The sequence below is a fragment of the Cetorhinus maximus genome, chromosome 11 (genome assembly GCF_964194155.1).
Source record: "Cetorhinus maximus chromosome 11, sCetMax3.hap1.1, whole genome shotgun sequence".
In the NCBI taxonomy this organism is placed as follows: domain Eukaryota; kingdom Metazoa; phylum Chordata; class Chondrichthyes; order Lamniformes; family Cetorhinidae; genus Cetorhinus; species Cetorhinus maximus.
Window position 1 is genome coordinate 43667294 of NC_135889.1, and position 26334 is coordinate 43693627.

General features: G+C 41.6%; 1 protein-coding gene across 3 annotated transcripts in view; it reads right to left on the reverse strand.

The window, feature by feature from the left end:
• The window catches only part of myo1b (myosin IB), a 276216-nt gene that overhangs the window by 107495 nt on the left and 142387 nt on the right, over positions 1–26334 (reverse strand). For all 3 annotated transcript variants that reach the window (XM_078551859.1, XM_078551858.1, XM_078551857.1), the window contains exon 8: positions 2668–2766. In XM_078551859.1, coding sequence (XP_078407985.1) covers positions 2668–2766 — 99 coding nt within the window. The remainder of the gene's footprint in view (positions 1–2667; positions 2767–26334) is intronic.

Sequence of the window (26334 nt, forward strand, 5' to 3'; positions counted from 1 at the left end):
GTCTTGGTGGACTCATTATTTCAAAATTCAGTGCACACATCTTCTCATAATAAATATAAATTCCAAAACTGTTGTGATAACACGATCAAGTTTCCCTCGTCCATTTGGTCCGCCTGGCACACAGCATCTGCCACGTCATAACAGCTTACTCTTAAAGGCAATTAAGGATGGGCAATAGATGTTGGCCTTGCTAGAGATGCCCATACCCTATGGCTGAGTTTAAAAAAAGGGCAGGAAATAGATCTTAAATTGTGTTATTTTTAATGGAATAGAGCAGCAGAACAAAAGGCAATAGAAATCCTTGATTTTCTGTTTAGCAGTGTTTTTTTGAGGCTCTGCATATGGTGGGGGCCTTGCATACAATGGACTGTTTATCGGAAATTCACTGGAGCACCCTGATCACAATTCTCCACCCATTCCAATAGAAAATTAAGGTCAATGTCTCCATGATCTTCCAATAAATTGGAATACACATTACCTATTTATAACTGCTAAGTGGAGTACTTTGCACTTGTCCGCATTAAATTTCACCTAATACTGTTTGCCCATGAGCACAAACATTGTTTCTGTCATTTCAATTTGATTGCCTTTTCTAGTTTGGCATCATATGCAAATTTGACCAATTTGCATTATGTTTCAGAGTCAAAGGCATTCATGTAAATTAGAAACAGTAGCAACTGCAGCCTTGGGAAATATACCCACAACTTCCCTCCACCTCAGAATTACTCTTCCAACTAGTATCTGTTGTTTCTACCCTCCTGGCAATTTCTTAGCTTTTCTGAAGTATTATCCTGAATCTCTGCAGCTCTGGGCTCAACCAGCAGCTTTTTGTGTGTAACTTTTTTTTTGGAAGTCTAACTGCACTGCATCATATGTTTAATACTATCCACTTGGGTGTCAGAGAAATCAAGGAGGTTGGTGTCTGCTGTTAACTAGGGTTTTGTTGTACAAGATAGTCCCCAAGTGTACTCTGATAATTGATTCCATTAGCTTACAAAGTATTACATACAGCACTGAAACAAGTCATTCAACCTAACTGGTCTATGCCCATAGGATGTAACTAAGCCTAAGATGTAACTAATGATATGTGGCTCTCTACACCTATTTGCTATTGTCCCCAAATATGAGCACCATATTAGTCAGTTTCCAAGCTATTGCTATCTCCCCACTGTCACTGACTTCCTCAAAGACAATCAATGTGTCACAAATCTCCCTTGTCCCGCATCCACCCTTCGAGGTAAAAGTACTGCCCCGTGTCTTTTTGCCTTGCACCATCACCTCTTTTGCTACTTAATCTCTCCCATCTTCCACCTTATCACAGGACCTCCCTTTTATCCTTCTCCCCTTCCTTACCTCTGTACTTGCTTAAAACCTGTTACATCTCCAACTTTTTGAAGTTCTGAAGAAAGGTCATTGATCTGAAACATTAACTGTTTCTCTCTCCCCAGATGCTGCCAGGTGTGCTGAATATTTCCAGCATTTTCTGCTTTTATCTTTGGTGCAAAACAGCTAGTGTTTACCAATTTATATTCAATTGATTTAAATGTCCCATTAAAATAGCTTTCCTCCTCCTCACATCTCTCATTATCTCTTCATAAAGCAAACTGTCCCCTTTCTTGTGGGTCAGCTGGTGATCCACACCATCGCTCTCAGGTTAGCTTGGATCTCCCATGCATGAAAGATCTCTAGCCAGGGTATTTCATTATGTGTCATATACCCTCCCATAAGAATAATTTAAATCATCCCAGTTATCTCCGACATATTTCACTCCACAACTTCCTTCTCTATCTGCTCTTTTCTTTCTGCACTCTCTATATTCCTGAATGTTTAAATTCATTTCTATCCTCAAGAGATTTTTAAATAGCCTTCCAACACTCATCATCAAGACTCAAACATAAACAACAGCAACTTGGATAAGGTATGAGACAACTGCCTGTGAAATATGCCTCAGCATGAGTGAATGCCTTCAGGAAATATTTGAAAAAATAGGAGGGGAATGCGTGATGATCATCAAGATAATTTCTCTCCCTGGACACACACTGAACCATATAATCTGACTTTACAGTAACATCCTTTGCACTGCACACCTGTCAACAAAAGTGGTTCCAGTGGTTTGGAAATAGTACCTAATTACCCAAACTACACAATGAACTACTCTATTGCCTATATCCTAACTCTCACCAAGTCCAGTTTACCCATCACCCATGTTTGCTGAAGTACATTGGCTCTCAGTCCGGCAATGCTCAATACTCCAATCTTTATATTCAAATCCCTCAGGGCTTTGCCTCCCCTCCCACCCTCCCTACCACCCCCCCCCCCCCACCCCCAAATCTCTGTGATCTCCTCCAGACCTCAGAGATATCTACGCTCTTCCAGTTCTAGCTTCTTGCACACTGATTTTTATCACTCCATCATCGATGGCTGTGTCTTCAGCTGGCTAGACCTTAAGCTCTGGAATTACCTCCCTACACCTCTCAGTTACTCCATGATAAACCCCTTATGAAGTGCTTGGGGCATTTTTACTATATTATTAAAGGCACTATATAAATATAAGCTGTTATTATCAATGAAACAAATCTTCTGGGTATTGTCTCGAGGTAAGTGTATAGGTCTATAGTGCACAATTATTACAACTCACGATCATCCATTTTCAAAAGTTGTACTTACTCAGCAAGTCCTCAGAGCCACCAGATAACAGCTGATAAAAGATGTGGAAATTCCGTTCACCTCTGGGCTGCTTGACAACACGTGACTTCTCCAGGAGATCTTTTAAAGGGGGAAGAGATTTCTTTTTTCAATTATTTAAATAGTGCTATATGTTGAAAATACATTTGGGTCATTTATCTTAAATTCCATAAATTACCCATTTATGAAATGCAGTAACAGATCTCCAGCGATGTTAATCAGCTATGGAAACGGAATTTTCTTTTAAAAGTTGCCATGAGAGACCGAGAATTAAAACAAATATTATTTTGGTAGGATGCTAGCCATTCATGACCTACTGTGAACACAAAGTACATGATGTGTTCCAGCTGACCATTAGGATGAAGTGAGTGAAGGGAAACATTTGCTAACACAATCCTTCTAAAATGAAAACATTAGGATCCATAAAGAATGAGTGCTGAAAACGAATTTTTATGATACCACTCCACACATAACCAATTGTACCCACCACAAAACCAGCTAAGTGTAGTTTACAGAACTAACGTATCATTTTGGTGCTTCTCACCCTGAATCCTGTTTAACTCTTTTTACAGCCCATCTATTCCTAACTGTGTGTCTCTCTCTCAAATTCAGAGGCAACTTTTGTTGGTCAATTCTGCAAGAGTGAAGGCGACGAGAAAGGTGCCCAGCACTGCTATCTGCTAACACTACTCCCTGAACCCTGAGTCCATCATGTAAAGGCTGATGGTGTTCAAATGGAACTAACTTACTGACTTGCCAACATTGAGGGCTACAACTTTGAATACCTGATGCAGCAGTCTCAAACCCAGTGGAGATGGAATGAAGTGAGAATAGAATGGAGAATTAATGCTGGGTCTGAAGCACTGCAGTAGCGGAATCAAAGAGCAAGGATTAAATTTGATCTGGTTAGTTGGGGTGAAAATGAATGGGGAACTGGCCAGGGCAGACTGGTGGGTGCGGGGAGATAAGCAGAGTTCTTCCCTATCCTGGTGTGTTATTGTGCACTCGTTTACTTGATTTGCTCTGCCAAACTCTTTAGCCATCGTTGTAACTTTGGTTTCTTTCTTCCTCTTGCCTCTCCACCTCATTGTTCTGATTTTGGTCTGAGTCTTTCCTATTCACCTCCTACTTTTCCCTTTCCTCCACAGGCTTTTTGATTTAAAAAATGAAAGCATGTGTCCACTTTGCCTTAAAACCTCCCTTCACCCAACTCCCACTTGCTTTATCACTAGAGTTCTCACTAGAGCAACGGAGATTGAGGGGCGACTTGATAGAAGTTTACAAAATTATGAGTGGCATGGAGAGAGTAGATAGTCAGAAGCTTTTTCCCAGGGTGGAAGAGTCAATTACTAGGGGACATAGATTTAAGGTGAGAGGAGAAAACTATAGAGGAGATGTGCGGGGCAAGTTTTTTTATGCAGAGGGTAGTGAGTGTCTGGAATTCGCTGCCAGAGGAGGTGGTGGAAGCAGGTACGATAGTGGTGTTTAAGAGGCAACTTGACAAATACATGAATAGGATGGGAATAGAGGGATACGGACCCCGGAAGTGCAAAATGTTTTAGTTGACGGGCAATATGATCTGAGCAGGCTTGGAGGGCCGAATGGCCTGTTCCTGTGCTGTACTTTTCTTTGTTCTTTGTGCAAAACTCCTCCCCATAGTGTGTGCACTTTGCATACAGCCCATTATATATCTGGAAAGAACAATCTGGAGACTATGATGCATGTTAACAAAAAATCCCACACATGCACATAAAATGACTCCAGACCAAGAAACTAATTAATCAAGAGAAGTAAAGGAACTTATGATCACATATGAAGCAAATTAAGCAAAAATTATTAAACACTTTACAGCTTAACATTTGAGTTCAGAAACTTCAGATCCACCACTCCCATTTTTCAGACAGCTGCTGTTGCTGTAATTCTGCTATTGCCATTTACAGCTCCTCTAGACCCACCTTTTGACACTTTACTTGTTCCACTACCATCTCCTTTTGTCTTGCACCAACGTCCCTTTTGTAATTTAATCTATCCTGTTTTCCAGCCTATCACAGGCCTTCCCTTTGATCTTTCCTGCTACTCCTTATTTTCCCTGCCTCTGTACTTGCTCAAGAATTGTTACATCTTTAATTTTTTTCCTCCAATTTTGTAGAAGGGTCAGATCTGAAACACACTTTTTCTTTTCATAGGTGTTTCTTGAACAGCTGAGTATTTCCAGCATTTTTGTTTATATATATAAAACAATATATATATTTTAAAATTGGAAAGATTAAACAAACACTGTCTGGGCAATGTAACAATATGAGTGGCTCAATCACCCACACCATTTCAGTCAGATTGGCTACAGAGATGGGGTGACAAATAAATCTGTTCCCAAAGAAAGAGAAGCATCAGAGGAGTACTGTCTCTTATCACTCTAGCTTGTGCCTCTGCCTCCTTCCCTCCTAACCACGTCAAAGTGGCATTGGAGAACCAGTCAGCCATCTGACCACGGTTTGTGCACTATCTGAAACCAGGGTGAAAACTTATGGAGAGGAAATCATGACACAAGTCCAGCTGGTGTCTGCAGCTTATACGCTCTTGTGGGTTCGGGTTCAATGGTAATCCCAATAGGGAGATTACTGAATATGTCCCTGCATAACTCACCAGTCCGGAAGATAGAAAAGTTATTTCAGGGAGAGGAGTATACAGCTACAGTTCAACCCACTCAAAATTAAAAAATTAAACAACAGTTCTGACTGAGAAGCAGGACTGCTGCTCTATTCCCTTATGTTTCCTCTGAAATGGTACTGACATTGTTTCTGTTTAAATGTGCACACAGATTGAACCTGTATAATTGCAATACATTATTAATTATTCCACCATGCACAAGCTCAGACTGTGCTACACTGTTCCTTTAATTGGAAAGCTGTTTTTAGAAGGAGGTACTGTGCTGGTTTATGTTCACGTCTCTGATATATTTGGCACATACAGCTGAGGGTTCTTAATTGGCACATCCTTGTCATTAGCAAAATAGTCCTTACATCCAACCAATCCTATTGATCAGACAATGCAAATGAAGTAGGAATGAATTATCATCTGTGCCAATGTTCCTTCTCTAAATTCAAAACATGGTCATTAATCACCAAATAAAGTACTAAAAATGAATGTCGGGTGCTCTAAACAATCAAAAAAGAGGCATATATTATGAACAGCCTTTCATTTAGTCTGTAAGATATATTTGCTATCCACAGCAAAAATACTTCTGTGACTCAAGAAGTCATAATTTGGCAGTAGTATGTGTGGCAGAGGAAAATGTGCAACATAAGGTGTTTATACACTACATTCACATTATTAAAACCACAAGTATTTTTAAAGAAATACCAAATAGTACTGTAACAATATATTTAAGGTTTCCTATTTTCAGATATAGCTTTTAATTTAATGTGTGGCTTTTAGATCCTAAATTATATGATTTACAAACAAGAAAGGGGTTAAAACTGGGGAGCAGCTAAAACAGCAATCCAAGCAAAGGTTTATATTTAACCTGGAACGAACCTTCAGGCAGGGCAGAAACGACACGCATCTCTCGTTATTTAATGCTTCATTATTGAAGGCCATTAAACTGCCTATTGAACACTGGAGGTGAAACAAGATGTTACACAATAGACTTCATGAAATGTTAACCAGAAATGACAGGTGTTGTCAGCACATTTTCCTGTAATTTGCTGGAATGAAAGGATGACATGAACACGGCTAGCTTCTTTCTTCTATTATATAACACTGGCTAGTGCAACTCCGCGCATTGCCTGCTTTCAACATTTAACTCCATTTAATAACAAAATAAAACCGATCAAAATGCAAATTGCAGTTTGCTCATTAACCCCCAAGAGAGTTAACAGTTGAATTAATGGCATTAAAAAGTTCTACGGGAGCATACTGTGAATTAAGTGTTCTATTGCATCTTGTACTGTTCTAAGCCCATTTGATAATATAATATTCTGACTTAGAAATGAATGGAGTTTTTTTTTTTGCCCTTATTCTGTGATAGAAAGAATGGGGTGCGGGTGCTTTTACACCCCAAGAGCAGGTGGTTTTCCTTCAGGTGAGAAGTCAAAGTTTCAACAATTTCATGCCCTCTAACTTTGGGTTTTAACAGAGAGAGGATGTGACGCAGCAACCAGTCTGCTGTCAGGAGGTGGCTTTGTTGGTAACAGCTTTCAAGGAGGCTGCTTGCTTCCATTTTAACAGGCTTTTATATTTTAAAAAAAACTTATTTTTGGTGGGAGGCCCCAGTGTAAAGAAACTCAGCAGGTAAAAGGTGAGGACTAGACTCACAATGCAAGTGTCTTAACAGCACTGCTTGTGGGCCAGGAGGAGCAGGAATGTTTCCCCTGGCCCAACAGGCTACCCTGACTGCACCTCCACAATCGATGACTTCCTGTGATCTCTACCCTCTCCTCCTCCACACAATCTCTCCCCCTGCAATGTCTCTCCACCAAGCACACCCATATGCAATCTTCCCCCCCTACCCCAACAGCTCTCCCTCGTAACCTCCTCTCTGCTCCTTGGTTGGAGCCTCGTGCTGAAGACTTTCCTGCCCAACAGAAAATAAACAAAGGTCACCCTGTAATTAATATCTGCAAAATGCTGGGAAAGCCGTACTTTCGTGTCCCCCACCAAGAACTCCCATCTCCCAATATTGAGGTCATTGTGTTTATTTAAAAACCTGAGAATGTCTATACTTAAAACGTTTATGCGAGTCCTGGTTTACAGCTAGGCACTCAAATCTAACAAACTATTTAACAGCACCAACCACAAAGCTTTGACAGGCTTCAGAGAGATAGCACAGGGTTTCGGGCCAGTGAATTTCCTGCAAGTCATGATCTCACTTATAACCTTGAGAGTGTAGGTTGGGATGCACAAAAACAGGGACTTGTGCTTCCCCGTCTGTAGGGTAGGGGTGATAAAGATGTCAAAGCATGAAAGATGTCTAACCAGAGAAGATCATTATGCACATCCACTCAACCAGGGAATGCAAAAAAAACCCCTGATGACTCTGGTAGACCTCCTGTGGGCAGAGCAGGGTTAGAGGACATCATGTCGGCCTTCCACTGTGTCCTGCTGGCGCCCCAGAGAGGTGTCACTAAATTTGGAGCCTGCCACCTTCTTTGCTATCAGGGCCATCTATTGCCAGGAGCAGTCCTGGTTTGAAGACATGACTAGGCATACACTCTGATGCACTCTAAATATGGTGCCCAGAGCAAGTAAGCATTGAGGTCATGGCGGGGCAGGCAAATCTCAGCCTGCCTGCCAGTGATCCTGAGTGCTTCCCATGAATGCGTTATTAATGAGGTGGGATGAGTCAGGAATGGGATGATATGGCACGAAAACCCGCCATTGCGGCTGGCGGGTAAAACAACTTTATTCCCGTCCGCTACTGCACTTTGTGCAAATCTGGGACAATTCTGCCGAGTTGAAATCCCACTCCAGGATTTGAGCATAAAAATCAAGGCTAACTGTCCAGTGCAGTACTGAGGGAGTACTGCACTGTCGGAGGTGCCACTTATCAGATGAGACATTAAACAAAGGCCCCATCTGTGTTCTCAGGTGGATGCACAAGATCCTACAGTACTATTTTAAAGAAGAACAGTTGACTTACCCTAGTGTCCTGGCCAATACTTATCCCTCAATCAACACCACAAAACATTTTTATCTGGTCATTATCACATTGCTGTTTGTCGGACCTTGCTGTGCACAAATTGTTGCTAAATTTCCTACATTACAGCAATGAATGCAGTTCAACGATACTTCATTGGCTGCAAAACACTTTGAAACATCCTGTGGCCAAGATAGGCGCTATATAAATGCAAGTCTTTTCTTACTTTGCCACTGACCACAAAACGCAGGATATGCTAAAATAAACACAAAGTTCAGGTAGGAATATAAGAAAGCACAGACTAAGGCCAATTAATCTAATTTTTTCCATAAATCAGTATAAACCACTTAACCTACTTAATCTGAGGGAAGTTTTGGAAAAGTAAAAACAGTAAATAAAGAAAATGCCTGGATTACCTAACTAACCTTTCACCATACTGTATATTACTCATCCTTGCCATGGCACTTCCAAGATCCTAGAACATCAGAATTCCACACAAATTTCAATTCCCTTTAACTGCATCACTTCTTCTCCTCAAATTCATTGCTCATCAACTACCCAACACCAAGTCACTTCCATTGCTCTGATCTGAACCATCTCCAGTACATCAGTATCCTTTTGAAAGTAGGCTAGCCAAAATTGTATGCAATATTCCTGCTCCTGGTTACTTTCTAGAGATGCTTGTTGGAAGGGACATCTGTTTAAATATTGGGTAAAAGGCTAGGATTTTGCTTCATGCCTTCGGCTAGGGATGGAAGGAAGAGGTGGGTGGGGGGAGGGGGGTGGGGTGGTGGATGGTGAAAGCCAAGATTCCTGGTTCTTATTGCCAACGATTTCCAGTGACTGAATATGTCACATTCCCTCCTTATTACTTGTGTATACAGGGTTTTTTTTAAACTGGTGTATTTAGGATCAAATTTTGCAATTTCATCCATATTTCCATGAAAACCATAAATTAGTGGCTAAGCTTACTTGGCCCATGCTGGAAAACATGCATTGTGAACGACAACTGAGAAGAGGCTTGGACTTGATCGCGACGTCCCTTTGAACAGTATTAGTCTGCTGACAATCACTCTCTAGGCTTAAATGCTACTTGGGTAATGCGTAATTTGGCCTGGAACCACAGCCAAGTATTAGGCAATGTCTCGTGAAAAAGAGAAGAAAAAAAAACTGGATGAGAACAAGAAGAAATGCAATTGTAGCAGTATGAAATCGAAACCAGGGTAATCCTCTTTCATACTAACAGGTTACCTGCACACAGCTTTGCATTGCCATTTTCACTTCAGCTACAGCCTGGTGTGACCTTGGTAATGGAAATGTACTGTAAACCTCCCTGGCCTGCCTGGTCATGTGAGTGCAACTGAAGGATGTTATTGTCTTGCTATCGTGGCACTCTCATGGTTGCACTGTTCTGAGTCAGGTAAACCACTGTCTGTCTAAGCTCTTATGAGACACTGTGTATAATTCTGCAGAAGCCGGGTAGTCACAATAACTTGTTCCTCAAAACCCAAGCAACTTGATATTTTGATCTTTGCGGAATTCATTAGTCAAAGAAATGTTTCAAAACAGTTTCAGACACAGATTTGCAATCTTTGAGGTAAGCAGTGAAACTTCCTTGAGATTATGTGGCAGTCTCCTTCACTTAAAAGAACTCAAGAACATAAGAAATAGGAAAAGGAGTAGACCATATGGCCTCTCAATTCTCCTCCGCCATTCAATATGATTGTGGCTGATCTTGTGCCTCATCTCCACTTTCCTGCCTGCTCCCCTTATCCCTCGATTCCTTGAGGGAAGAGTCACCTCTAAGCTTCAAGTTTTCCTAATGCTCAGATGTTGGGTCATTCAAGGCATCAGTACAAGCTGGTCAGAGTTTTTTCACCTTGCAGGTTGCAGTTTAGTTTATGACTCCTCTCCATATCACTAACAAGGAATATTTACATTGTTGGAAAAAATGGTATTTTTTGTGTTTTAAATTGCCATCTCTCTCCAAATCAGGGTAGTTCTTTAATTTAGATTGGTGATCACTACAAGGTAAAAACATTGTTTGGCCAAGTCAAAGTGGAAAGTGCTCCACTGACCTGCTGTTCCTCTGACATTGTATACTGTCTCAAAGAGCTGGAACAGAAGAATAGCATATGGCTTACAAAATGCCAATTCACCTTCCCACTATAGCTGAACCCAGGCCTCACGCGAGCTGAGATTTGAAGCAGTTCTTCAAGGATGTCTGGAGTTTAGGAAAGTGAGAGGTGATCTCATTCAAACATACAAAATTCTTACAGGGCTTGAAAGCGTAAATGCAGGAAGGACGTTTCCCTTGGCTGGAGGGTCTAGAACCGGGGACACAGTTTCAGAATAAGGAGCAGGCCATTTATGACTGAGATGAGGGGGAATTTCTTCACTCAGAGGGTGATGAATCCTTGGGATTGTCTACTCCAGAGGGCTGCGGAGACTCAGGCGTAGGGTACGTTCAGGGCTAAGATCAATAGGTTTTTACATGTTAAAATCATCAAGCAATATGGGGATAGTGCAGAAAAATGGGATTGAAGTAGATGATCAGCCATGATCTCATTGAATGATGGAGCGGGCTTAAAGGGCTGAATGGCCTATTCCTGCTCCTATTTCTTGTGCTCTTTCTGACCAGAGTCCACAGTACTAATCTACAGATGAAATTATTCAACATCTGCAAGGTTTAAATTAAAGTACTTTTAAAAATAATATTCAAATTTAAGAGTTTATTTAAGGCCTGGACAACATTCAGGTTTGGGCTGACAAGTGGCAAGTAACGTTTGTGCCACACAACTGCCAGGCAATGACCACCTCCAACAAGAGAGAACCTAACCACCTCTCCTTGACATTCAATGGCATTACCATTTCTGAATCCCCCACAATTAACATTTTTGGGAACTAGCTACTTAAATACTGTGGTTACAAGAGCAGGAATTTTGTGGAGAGTAACTCACCTCCTGATTGGCCAAAGCCTGTCCAACATCGAAAAGACACAAGTCCGAAGTGTGATGGAATACTTTCCATTTGCCTGGATCAGTGCAGCTCCAACAACACTCAAGAAGCTCGACACCATCCAGGACAAAGCAGCCTGCTTGATTGGCACCACATCCACCAACCTAAACATTGACTCCCTCCACCAACAATGCACAGCAGCAGCAGTGCGTACCTTATACAAGATGCACTGCAGCAACTCGCCAAGGTTCTTTCAACAGTACTTTCCAAACCTGAAACATCTACCACATGGAAGGACAAGGGCAGCAGGTGCATGAGAAATCCACCACCTGCAAATTCCCCTTCAAGCCACACACCATCCTGACTTGGGAGCATATCGTCATTCCTTCATTGTCATTGGGTCAAAATCCTGGAGCTCCCCCTCTAACAGCACTGTTGGAGCACCTTCAGCACACAGGCTGCAGCAGTTGAAGGCGGTGGCCCACTACCACCTCCTTGAGGGAAATTAGGTTGGGCAATAAATACTGGCCTTGCCAGCAGCATTCACATCCCCTGGAGTTAATTCTTCAGTAAACTTTATTTTTAAAAAAATTATGTTGATACAAAAATAGGGCTCTTGGCTTGCTTGCCTCAATCAGGTTTAAGAGTTGAACGATTTGCTTGTCGCACCTGGTTCAGTTGTGTCAGGGCATGAGTGTGGCCTTATTGGGTGGACAGTAAATGCTCTTATCGGTCTGTTTCCTCCTTCCATGAGGGATTGGCCCAGTACTTTGTGGGTTAAATGTTTCAAAATGGGCAGTTTGTGTTGAGCCTTACAATCTCCTGCACCACTCTCCAGAATGGCTGAATGCAGGAACATTACCAGAAGGCATATTGGAGACACCTCCAGGAATAGTGCTGTATGGAGGATGAAATATTAAAAGTTTACATACACACTGTATAGCATAGTGGACTAGTAATCTAGAGGCCTACAAAGAGTTATATAGCATAGAAACAAACCATTTGGTCCACCGATTTATACTGATTTTTATGCTCAACACGAGCCTGAATCTGGCCTGGGCTAATAATCCAGAGAATGAAAGTTCCACTGCCATGACAGTTTCAGAATACTTCTAAAAATTAGAGATTAAAAAGCTGGCATCAATAAAAGTGACCAGGGAGCCATCCAATGGTTATAAAACTCAACTTATTCATTAATGTTCATGAAGAAAGCCTGCTGTCCCTACCCAGTCTGGCCAAGGTGTGATTCCTGTCCCACACCAACATTGTTCACTCTTAACTGCCCTCTGGAGCTAGTCAGTTACATCAAACTCTCTCAGGGCGACTAGGGCTGAGCAATAAATGGAATTCCTCCTCTATTCCCTGTCAGAACTGAAGTCAGTGCAGAATTTGGAAATTTGCCCCTGACAAAAGACAATACAGAGTGGGAAATTTTCCAAGAGCGCACTGGCAGCAGGACGCTGGTCTATTGTGCACCTCCCCCTTCCCTTCACCCGACCATTGACAATTGTCTTCTCAGCTTCTAGGCTGCATACCCAATAATTCCCTCCCTAAATCCCTCTGCCTCTTCACATCAGTCTCATCCTTTAAGATTCACCTCATACCAAGCCATTGGTCACACTTCACAATATCTCCTTCTTCACTCGACATCCATTTTTGCCCATTTATGCCTCAGTGAAGTAGCTTGTGATGTTTTTTCTCATTAAAGGTGCTATATAAAAACAAGTTGTTACAGATACACTGCTACCAAAATCAGGGCTGATACTATTGTAAAGAAAAGGAGGTTTTACATCAGCATGACATAGGATATACCAGAGATGCACATCAGTCAGACAATACCAACTGCAGATGGGTGCTGATTTTGCCTTCAATCACACTCTACTCAGTACAAACTAGCTCAAGCAAAATTATTCCTTTAACTTCTTTTTTTCTGCTCTTCTCTTCAAAACTTTAATTATATTTCTTTTCATTAATGTTTAAGCATAGCCCCTAGCTGGAACATTGTGTGTTAATATCTTCATTCACCATTACATTCAATATTTTTAAAAATCAAACTATATGCTGGCCAAATGATTTTTTTTTTTAAATCTCTTTTTGAATGTGCTTACCATTGGGAGAAGTTAGATTGGCAGGAAATGGAGACTGTTACTAAATTTTCATCCATTAATCACAAAAGGTACTCCTAAATCTACAGATCAATCTCTAAATGTTAGCCATCCCCTATAATCAACAGCGCACATTAACCCCAGCCTTCAAAAGGCACCCTCAGTTAGACATTTCCATTTCCATCATAGTCTCACAATAACAGCAAATGGTCAGTGCTGATTCTTACATGACATGGGATGGCATGTCCTTTAGATTGGACAGGACGAGTCTGCCCAGCACTTTCATTGGTGATAACTTAATAGGTCATTAAAGTCTCACCCTTTTAAAAAAAAATCTTAGCTAAAAACTAGTTGCTAAAATGCTTCTTGTATGAAAACAAAAACATAGCAAAACACGCAACTTCCTAAATATCACCAGCTGTACTCTGCAAGGAAGACTGCAAATAAAACATTGCTAATGTCCTAAAATGTCAAGTCAAACTGCTCTGAACAGGCTTACGCCATGCATCTGCCTTAATATGCCTGCTCATTCTGTACTGTTTAATAGTACATTTACATCAAGTTGTTGCCATTTACAATAAACATTTGTGTCGGGTAAATACTGGCACTATTATATAGGGGTGACAGAAATGCAATCACCCACTTCAATAATGCTGGCTTACAGAGCTCTTTGTTTTCATGGTGCCCTTTTACATTTGCAGAATGCCAAACTCCAAAGTAGTAATGAAGAAAGCCTTTCTGAATGTAAACATCAACATTTTTTAATCAGACATTCCTTTCACTGACACTGTAATAATAAACTGTGGCATAAATTAGATTCTCACATCTGCCCACAACATTGATGAATTAAGTGCTTATATAATGCTTGTTTACGTTTACATACAATTGTGCATTAAATGCTAACACAGATATTTAAGTTTCCTCTACTTTTGGGATGGTCAGCCTACAGGGAGAAGCTATTATCCGACACTTCCAATGAGGAAATCACATGAAGATAGTACAAGTTGGAGACAGGGATACAACACTGTAGCCCTGATTCCCCAATCCAGGCTTCCTGTAAGCATGGCTTTCTGATGTGAACATGGAATTTATTCAAATTCTCCATGGCTCCCAAAAGTACAACAAGGCAAAAAGTTGGAACACGCCTGGTCCACTCAGTCGAGCATTTTTAAGATTTATTTCTGATAAAAATGTTAAATTTTGCACAACTCCATATTGTATAATAATGCTAAGAGTTCACAATGGCGAGAATACTGCGCTCATCGGGTGGGTGCACACCCAGCCCGAAGGAGCATAAAATGACACGTGATGACATTGGGCGAGCATCCCAACATCATCACGCACTCGTGCGATATTTCAGTCGGCGGGCGTGCGCCGGAGCCGGCGGGCGTGCGCCGGAGCCGGCGGGCGTGCGCCGGAGCCGGCGGGCGTGCGCCGGAGCCGGCGGGCGTGCGCGCGCGAGAGTCAGCAGCGCCTCCGCCGGAGTCGGTGGGCGTGCGCGGGAGTCAGCAGCGCCTCCGCCGATAATTAACAGGCCTATTAAGGCCATTAAAGATCTAACTGAATTAAATTTTTCACTGCCTGTCCAACCTTACGGTTGGCGGGCAGGCAAAAAGGCCAAGTGGCCTTTGAATTTTTTAGGAAACCTCATCCACGGGCAGGATGAGGTTTCCAACAGAAATTAAAAATTAAACACAAATGTTAACATTTCATTCATAACTTGTCCCTGCTCATATGCCTCAGGGAGCTTTTCCCGCATGCACTCACATGCATGCACGAAGTTCCCCGCTCGCCCTCCTCCCCCACCCCACACAGGCAGCGCTAAGCGCTGCAGCATGCATTTCACGCTGGGCGGTCGCAGCCCGATCACAGGCGGCGATCGATTCCCAACAGCTCCTGCTCGCCTCCACCTAGCCTGCCCGACAAAATCCTGGCCAATGTTTTATTATCCTGATGTAAACAAATAAAACAGTCAATATTTCAAACTTGTTTTGTAATTAGAAACAAGTGACTTGGAATTATCAGGAGATTGTATCTAAATTTATTAGGCCTAAGCTTTTCCAGTGGCAGGATACAAAATAGCCATGTCATATTGAACATGGGTAAGGTTTTAAACTATTTCAGGTAGTAATTGGTTAAAGTAATTTTTGTAGCATAACGTTGGCATGAAGCTGCAAGTGGAGTCTTACAAATGTCTTATAAAAGAACATCTTTCTTAAATTTTCCAATGGTTCATTAGTAAGTCAATGTCAAGTTTGGTATTGAGCCACAGGCCAGCAACTTAGAACAATAGAATTTTATAGCACAGGAGGAGTTCATTCTGCCCATCATGCCTGTGCTGGCTCTTTAAAAGAGTTATCCGATTAGTCACTCTCCCCTGCTCTTTTTCTATATCCCTGCAATTATTTTCTTTCAATTTAGATTCCCACTTTGTGCTGAGTTAACTGATTTTAGCGAAGGCAATTGTTATAGGATGGCTACAAATCATTTCAACCTAAGTTAGGGAAAATCAACTAGATTTTTCTGATCACTGGATTAAAAATATACCTGTGTACATGCTGGACAGAATCAGGTTCAGTTCCCTGTCTATGAGTTGTCTAGCGTACTGATGCTCTGCATTCTAACTCAATCATGAAGAGTGAACAATTAGGCAAGGAGAAGAGGGCAAATGGCCTCCTGGGACTCTACACTAGGATAAATCAGGAGCTTCAAGAAAGGAGGCGCTGCTTCTAAAAGTAAAAGCATTTCATTTAAACAAAATTTCACCAATGAGTTATTAAATATATCTTCAGGGGATCAAAGGATGTGGAGATAAAGTAAGAAAGTGGAGCCAAGGTAGAAGATCAGCTATGACCTTATTGAATGGTGGAGCAGGGTCAAGAGGTCAAATGGCCTATTCTTGATTCTATTCCTTGTGCTATTGTGTCCTTGTTACACAACTAAATAAACATGATGTTCACACTGTCAGTTTGCATATAAAGCAGACATCGAGGATGGTTCAGATAAGCCTTCTCTGTAAAGAGAATCACACTGCCAACATATTTAAACAATGTCTGTGGAGCCTTTTCCTCCAGTTGGTAATGCTAGTATTAAAAAAAGTATGAAGTTTATATGCTCTTTGACATTTTGTAAACATTAGCAAATAAGTCAAATTTATCCAGTAAAATTGTATTTAAACACACATTGCACTCTTACTTCTGGGAAAGGTTCCCTATGACATTTGTGGCTCAGTTCACTATTCAGTCATCATCTCTGGAAAAAAGCAGATCTGTCTGAATCATAGCAGCACCAATGGATACTTCAGCCATCCACAAGATTCCTCTTTGTTAAACTGACAGGAGATCAGCGCACACAACCTCAATCTTCAGACAAAAAGCTGCTTCATAAAGTAATCCACACACTGGCTTCTTAGTCAATCCAAACCCAAATATTAGTATAATGGGCAGTATTCAAAGGAGACATAATACCACCAGAAAAAAATATTTTGGCTGTTTAAATTCTTTGAACACAATGCAACAATTTCCACTAAGGATAAATATTGATATGCTACAGCTACAGCCACTGTTTAGATTAGCTTTATTGTAGCCATTGCTGCAAGTAATTTTCATGCCAGTGGTTGACCGGTAGGAGAGTAATTTGATGATAAATTTCTGTTTTTTTAATCACAATGCGTGAAGTTTATAACCTCAGTAGCCAAGTGAAAAAAACATTTCACAAGAAACCTAAACAGACTGTTGTCACAGATATTTAATTTTTTGAATAAAAAGTACATATATTTGGGCATATGGTTGGTGTTAATCTTGTTCTAATTTGTTTATGTGAGGTTATAAAGTGTCTGCTTAGGTCACAGAGCCCTGCATAAAGCCTAAGTAACCTGTAAACAGGATCTGCTGCAAGAAAGTATCAATTATTGTAACTGGGAGCTTTAAAGTAGTACTTTATTATAACCCGTTTACAACAGGCAATCTGTCTGTAATTATGTACCTTTAGGTAAGTAAAATGCTCAAGGAAAAAGCAAACTTGTCTCATCGCTCCTGCGATGGGTTAACAGGCTCAGAACCCTCAGGCAACAATGCCAATGCTTCAATCTGCAGAAATAGCCACAGAATGTACATCAGAACTGTACAAGGAGCAACGTGTTTAGAAAAAGAGTGCCACCAGTGCAACTTATCTTTACTATTCAAATTTCAAATCTCGCCAAAGTATATAGTTTAGTAATACATCATGAACATTACAGAAGTGAAGCTGTTGCCAGTACCTTCAGCAATGCTATCTTAGGGTTTTTGCAGGCTTCTCAGTTTGGGGGCTTCCAGCTCCAAATGCTCAGATCCATCAGTGCCACCCAGGTCACCACTATTGTCTGCTACAACCCAATGTGACTTACAATGTGGCTTTCATAATTAATATAGATAGCAATAAAAATTTATAGCTCCAGATGGAACCAGTGATTCAATGACACAACAGCATATTTAGATTTCCAGCATCTGCAGTTTTTTGCTTTTATTTTAGCATATTTAATTACATCCTTAAGCTTTCACATACATGATCATCAAAGATGCTTTACTGCACTGGCACAGCTTATTGATTTGGCCACACCATCTGCAAACATCCTAGACACCAGAAGGACTTTATTTGACCAATGTGCATGATCACAGGCTAGGCTATTGTCATGCTGTTATATTACTCCAAAATGATTTAGGAACTATATTGTAAGGTGTAGGCATACATGTACAGTCAGAATGCTACATCACTCAATACTGCACTACCAGTGTACCAAAGCAACAAGCTCTTGCCTACAATGGCCAACCACTCAAAGATCAATTCCTCATCATCCTGATGGAATTGATCACTGGGAATACTTAAGCAATCATTATGGGCCTCCATTATAAACTCCACTCTCTTGAAACATTAGAGCAATGGAGCTTACCAAATGCTACTGATACATTTGGGGTAAACTGTGCACACTGCAGAAACTGCCTTTAGCTCCCAGAGTCACAATTCTGCACAAAAATAGGCATTTACAATAGATTCTTGAAAGAGGTTAAGGCTGCATGTAAAACTTTAATTAACATATTAAAAGACAGGAAAGGTAATTCAATGGACAAATTTAATCATGTTACTGTGAAATATTCCAGTACTGATTTTTAACATTTTTTAAAGCATGAAACATTTCAGTTACTGAATAAAATAAGGGAAATAAAATATTTCCAAAAATGTTTTGAGTAATTTTTGTTACTCTGCTATCATCTTTTCACATACTTTAGTTATTGCTAGTCTCTTCCAACTGATTGCTTAGGATTGTTGTTTCTAAGTGATTAGCAACTTCTCATTGGCAATTTTTCACCATTTTCCTCACTTTGATGCTCCATATTTCTTCCATTCTGAGTTACTGCTATTTTACCCAATCAATTCAGTGTTACAGTGAAAGTATGATGACAACAGTGAGACAAAAGGAAGCAAGCATGACAGACAGGAAGTGCATGCTGGACACACAAGGCTGGATTTCCAATCACCCATGGGGAAAATTTGGGTGTGGGAGGCCCTGGAAAAAAATCGCACACAGAAGGCATCACTGGTTCCTGAAACCTCAGTGGCATGTTTAGATATTCAAAGGCAGGACAGACTGGCAACCTGCATCCTTCAATTAATTGCTCGTTGAGCACACTGTAGAGCATCAGGGGAGATGGATAGTAATTTTGAAATGGCCAACACAGGGAACACTGAGGGTCTAGGACCCGTTTGAGCGTAGCTGTCAGGAACACAGCAGGGAACCATTTGTGCTCATGACTGCAGTATGCAAAAAATGCATAAAAGAAAAAAGTGAAACTCAGTTGCTCATGCAGTGGCACACAGCTGCCATCATTAGAGCTGCAAGGTTTGATTTTGAGGGGCAAGAATGTTTGGCCTCTGGAGAGGAAACTGAGGCTGCTGGCATCTGTGGCCACCTCTAGCCATGCCTGCTTGGTCTGGCTCATTGGAGCTCTTCTTCCAGATGGAGGAAAGAGTATAGCTCTGCTGTCCACAGCCTTACTCAGGGTCTCAAGGGTAGCATCAGAAAAACATGGCGCCTCCTGGGGACAGCTGCCTAAACATCTACTGCTGTCCTCTCTAATCTCCCTGCTCATCTATTTCCAAAGGCAATGGCAAACCTGGTCATGGCTGCCATTTGCCTTTTAAATTATCCCTCCATGTCTAGCTTCCGCCTCTTGCTCACACCCAATGCCCCTAATTGGGCATTGAACTTGATCCGTGCCAATTAGCGGATGCCACTTCAAAGCTGCGTTGCGTCACTGCCACCCATGGGGTCAGGACACAAATGTTCCAAGCGTCAGGTCCCCAGCCCCAGAACGAAGTTTGCCCCATGGTTTTCAATGTTTTAAAAATAGATAAGTTCAGAAATACTAATAAATTCAGGGTCACAGTCAACCCTGATTCCATTGAAAAAGGGGATGAAGTTGCTGCTGAAGTTCTGTCCCACCAACTAGAGTTGCCAGTGTTCAGTGAGGTACAGTATTCTTCCTGTGGTCAGAAGAATGCACTTGCACATTTTATGATGAGGTGTGCTGCTCAGGGAGAGTTCTTAGCACTTATAATCTATCAAGTGAGGATTCAAATCCTTGTGTCAGTTGTCTGACTAACTAGTAACTATCCTCTTGGAATGGAAGTAAAGAGGGAAAAGGAAGCACAATTGATTGATTGGTTGAGTTGGCTGTCAAGATGCCAGACATGACAATGGGATTGGACTGGAACAAGTAATCCAATCCTGAGCTGAGTAGGTCTGCCGCCTCCAGGAGGGTTCATGATCATTCGACTTACTGAGGGATCCGAACTGTTAGCTAGGAAGTTTTCATTTAGTGACAAAAAACCCTGCAAGCCAATGTTTTACAGGGCCGGGTGATTCTAGTTAAAGAAGCACCAAGGCGTTTGAAACTGTCCTATGCAGTGTAGAAGAGTAAATTTTTCGGTATGTTAGTTTTGATGCTTGCCATCAGCATCATCGTTATTGACTTTGGTAAGCAAGTTGTGTGATAAAGGGAGAGAAGGTGCACTTCATATCAGGGAAAAAGAGGTTCAAAGTATGTGGATTTTTCAGTCATTTGGTTTGCAGACTAAAGCATAGTCATGGAGTTCTAGACACATCAAACATCATGACAAAATGTCCAAAGGTTCTCAACTAGATAAATAACCCAAATAAGCAAGGCACTTTTACCTTCCAATGGTAAAAAAATCATTTAAATACCTTTGTGGACTTGTGCCAACTAGCAGCAAAATGGACTCCCCTGTTTCAATTACAAAAGAAACATTGAACTCTTCTTAATCTCCAGTTCATAAGCTGAGGAATCAAATATCTATTAGAAAAATGTAATCTAAGCAAGCTCCGGCATGATTGGCAAAATAATTTGACTGAAAGATATGAGCTGAGATTAAGGGAATTTACTTTAAGTGCCAATTGGCACTGACATTGCCAATGAATATGTGAATTTCTGCTGAGGCATGATGCTGCTGATGGCAGCAGCCCAGCAAGACCGCACCCAAGTGACCATTTATTGACGTGTAACACCAGACAGTGTGGACAAGCTATTCTACCACGTAGGGGCAGGGGGGAGGGCGGTGATGGTGGTGGTACGGGGGAAGTTAGTATATGAACATCGAAGCCAAGTCTGAACCTGTCCTCACCAAATATCTGTTCATGGACCCTTTCCAAAAGCAGTCACTATCCAGACTCATACCTGCATTATGTTCACTGAATGATGTATCAGCAAATGGCAGCACCCTGGAGCATTGCCCAGCGTAAGTCAGTATCTTTAAGAAGAAAGCCACAAGGAAGGGGAGATAGCACTTCAAAACAAAATCAATTCCATTGCTCAAATTTTTAAATAGTTTTCAAAGTCTTTTGATGTACATGCAACATCGACTATATTTTTCATTTTTTCACGAAGTGTGGGCATTGTTGGCTGGGCCAGCATTTATTGCCCATCCCTAATTGCCCTTGGGGAGGTGGCAGTAAGCCACAGTATTGAACCACTGCTGTCCATGTGGTGTTGGTACACCCACAATGCTGTTAGGAAGGGAGTTCCAGGATTTTGACCCAGCAACAGTGAAGGAAGTGTTGGCCCCAATACTCCATTTGAAAGCCCATTGAAAATTACTGTGTCAGACAAGATCTAGAGAAACAACCATTGTACCAATGCCTGCAGTATCAGATAGACTCTAGGTGGCACAGTAAATGGTTGAATTCCATGTTGATTCTATCATGATCACACAGGGATGGCAAAGCAGTAATCACTATTGAAAACCAATGATTGTGAATCATGTTGCACCTTAGCCACTGGTGGCTCTGCAGCAGCCTGATACTTCCAGTCATCCATGACCACAATTGCCAACCTCACCAAGCTAACAGCACATTTGTAAACTTGAAAGGCGACCTGACTCCAGAACATACCAATGGAAGGACCATGGTGGCCTTCAGTGCAACTGTAACCTTACAAAGTTTCCAGCGTTCCTCAGTGCCTTGTTACTCGCTGCATTTCTCTGCTCTCAGGTCACATTTGCGGTGCATTGCAACACAGCAAATTGCAAGCCATCTCACTCAGCTGAATGTGTGGGTTTGCTAGATAGTTCACTCCTCACAAAAATGAAATTGGAGTCCTGCAATTCTTATATTGTTCTACCACCATAAATGCAGCAACTCTAAATTATTTTATTCCACCCCCCGCCCCATTGTGCCCCACCCGCCCTGCACCCCCCTCCCCCACTGAGCAGCAATTTCTGGCTTTCTGAAGGGCATCAAATGACTGCTTCTATATAGCTTCATTTCCCCCAGCCCAGCCCACCCCACCCCCAGGTCTATTTATCCCCCAATCCTGATCCCTGCTTAACTTAAAAACTGCACTTGGCTTAACTGTGTTCAATACCATGAGATCTCGATGATGGGTGATAAAAATTGTACTGGCAGCTGTTTGCTATGCAACTTCACGCTGAGAATAGTAGACAAATATTGGCCAAGACATCCACCACTTCGAAATAGTGCCATGGGATCTCTCACATCCACCTGACAGCACAGACCTGGCCTCAGTTTAACGTCTCATCTGAAAACAGTCGTCATCTCCAACAGTGCAGCACTCACTCAGTACTGCACTGAAATGTCAGCCTAGATTTTGTGCTCACATATCTGGAGTGGGACTCGAAGACACAATTTTTTGTCTCAGAGGCAGGAGTGCTACTACTGGATCATGGTTGGCACTTTCTGAAAAACATCTCGCCTACTTCCAAGGAGCTAGGGTAAACCCCCTTCAATGACATTCCAAAGAATATAATGTCAGAAGACAGATTTTCCATGTAAGGTACTCAGTATTTACAGGTGAGTTTTCCAATATTAGAAAGTGGACTGGACAAAAATCAGTTGGTAGATTTTTAGCAATCAAGCAATCAAGAGCACAAAATAAAGATCTAGGTTGATATTTTTTCTCTACAATAAATGAAAGAAGCAAACGTTTTCTTCATAACTATATAATCCAGCGGTTCTCAAACCTTTTTGGTCGAGCGTCCCCTTATCAAAGGAATTAGGTATTAGGGATCTACCCCCATCTAAATTATCTATAAACTTATTGCACATTTATATTTTTGAATGTAAAGGTCATTAGAGTCCTCTTAAAGGGACTTGTATAAAATTTGTTGGGCCTGTCCAATGGTGAACACTGATGTGATTAGTCCCATTGCCTTTCAGCTGAAGGAAAGGCAATCTTCCAGGTTCACCAACATGCTTGTTTAATACATCAATGCATGAAACCTTCCAGCTCTTCCTGGAGTGGGATTAGGCTTGGTGGTTCCTGTCGGGAACACAGTCCTTGTTTCAGGTGTAGTCCTCCATTGCCCTCCTATTCACCACATAGCTGCTGAATGTTTCCAGGCTTTTATCCTCCATCTCTGCTATTTACCAGCCTGTCTGCACAGCAATATCACTGACATGCTGCCTTCTGTGTGGCATTTTTGCCATTGGGACACTGCCAGCTGTATGCATCTAACAACACCATTGCAGCAAAGCATTCCATTCAACATTATTATGCAAACACCCTGAGAAGTCTCTACAGATACCATGGGATCGTGAATCCCAGTGGGTGAACCACTGATACAATGAATAGACCTGAGACTACATAAAAAGGAAGACTTGCATTTATATAGCACACTTCACAACCATCAGGCAAAGTGCTTTACAACCAGCGAAGTTCTCCTGAAATGTAGTCACTGCTGTAATGCAGGAGCCAATTTGCACACAGCAAGGTCTCCTACAAACAACAATGTGATAATGGTGATAATGACCAAATAATCTGTTTTGCGATGTTGATTGAGAGATAAATATTGTCTAGGACACGAAGGATAATCCCCTACTTTTCTTCATTCCAAATATGCTTATAAAAACATAGGGTAGGATTTCCCCCCCGTTTGGGGGGCAGGGTTGTGCAGGGGTGGGCGCGGACCCGATCAGCACTCCCAGTTGGGTCCGCGCAATCATTTTATGTAGGCGGGCCAATTAAGGCCTGCCCAGCGTGACGCACGCCCAGAAGCGCTGTGCACTCCCTGTGTGGGCAGGTTCCCTGAGTCGGGGCCTGTGTTTTTTCGCGCATGCCCATGAAAGAGCACAGAAATCACAGAGGTGCCTCAGGGAGAATACTTTCACTTATGAAATATTGATTAAAGGTAAACAAAAATTTTAAGGACATGTCCCCTCGTGTGAAACTGTCACACGAGCTGGGACATGTTCATTAATTTTATTAAAAACTTTTAAAACACTTTAAAAACATCAATGAAACCTCATCCTGCCTATGGATGAGGTTCCATGAAAAGTGCTACGGCCGCCTGGGCTCGGTTTATAGTTTAATTGCTATTTAAATGGCCTCATTAGGCCTTTGACAGTTCGGCGGGCACGCAGCTGCTGAACTGAAAATCTAAATGACGCGCGGTAACATTGGGACGCACACCCGACGTCACTGCGCATCATTTTACACCTCAGCGAGCAGGCCCTGCCCCCGTTTGCTGAGCCGAAGATTCAGCCCATATTTTAGCAGCAATGGTAGGTTAAAAGTAAGACACTGAAGTGTCCAGAATAAGTTAACTCAGGTAAAAGCAGAAGTGCTAGATAAAATGCACCCAGGATATTTGGACAGTTGCCCCTGGCGTGAATGAAATCATAATGCTCAGTACGTGGATCTAATATCCTCCAAGCGTATGCATTCTAATTCCTGCCAATTCTCTCTGTCTTGGTTTGGAGAAAGGAAGCTAGAAACAGAGCTGATTCTCATTGTCAAATGCAACTACTACATTGGAGCTGCAAAACAGTCCTGAATTTCCCAAGGCCCAACAGAAAGATGATAAAGCATCAGCTCGAGTCTGTCAATCCTAATTCTATAATACCAAGTTGGTGCCAGATTCATCCCTATAAAGGAATGCAAATCTGGTGCCATATCAGTATGAAACACAAAATATACTACTCTTGAAGGACAGGCACACAAAATGAAGTGGTAATTCAAGGGACATACAATATCTCAAATATAACAAAACTACAGATAGAATATTCCACAGAACAAAAGCGTTATGATGCATGGGTGAGAGCAATTCTTTACCTGAGGAAAGTCATTGTAATGTTTTGTATTGTTCGCAACTCAAAAGTTTATTTCTAAACATTTCATTAACACTACCTTACATACTGGTTTTAATTAGTTTAATTTTAAAATAAACAACATGGATTCTCTGGTAGCATTTTTTTCTCCCACCAGGCCTCGGCCTTCTGCCATTCCATTCTGATTGCTACCTACCCTCAGGGTCTTTGACATGAATCACTTCCTTACCATATGTGCCTCATGTGCAAGGCTTATTTTTTTGTATGCACGCGCTGGCCCCCGTCATTCCATCTGCATGAAGCTGTGAAGTACTTAATAATTCCTTAAATGGTAAGGCAGTTTCATTGCTGGGGAGCTGGTGCTCCCAAGCCTCGTTTTCTTCCTGCAGTACAATCCTGTTTTCAGTTTCACAGCTGCATGGGCACAAAACTAGACACCAAGAACTTGCTTGCAAATAATTCTTCATAAACTCACAAAGATTGCAAATCACTCCTCTAAACTCTAAATTCATGTCTGCTCTTGCCACTTACAATTTATTAAAGGCAGTGTTATAGGAAGTTACCATGAGCCCAGCTTGAGTTCGACTCCCCCCCCAACCCTGCTTTTTTTAATGGTAGCAATTAGGAATCAGAGATACTGAAATCCAGCTTCTGCTACTGATTGCAATCAGGTTTTCTTGTGCCTTGTTCGTGCTATCTTCACAATGAATTTCATTAACACAGCAGTAAGTAGTACGTTAGCAACCTAACTCTTTTTTCAACTACTAATGTGCTGGTCGACTGCAAAGGAGAAAATGTAAGTGGGCTGATACTTCCTCATTCTAGCTTATGTGGAAATTGTCAAAATTTTGCACCGCTTTCTATGCCAATCTTGCGGATGGCATTTTACATTGAAATTTCCTGTGAATGTGAAGCCATCAATTATGTCCCATTAAGCATTTCACATTTAAGAAAATGTGGAAGCTTCTCTTTTTAAAATGTAAAAGATTTTGATGCCAATACGTATCTAGCCATAGTCCCAAAGGAGGCATCTCTCTCCATTAGAGAGAAAGATTTTGACTACTCGTAGCTTGAGGGGGCACCACTCTGCAAGCGTGGGGCAAAGCAAAGAGGCAGGGCCTCCATGAATTACCATAGCCAGTAGAGAGATTGAACCCGCGCTGTTGGTGTCATTCTGCATCATATTAGCCATCTAGCCAGCTGAGCTAACTGGCCCCCTCTAAGATATAGGGAGCTATTTTAATCCAACTCACTTAGTGGGAAATTGATGGGATCAGATGCAATACCAGCTGATTTTACTCTCCATTGAAGTTAGCAATTGAACGGGCTTTCCT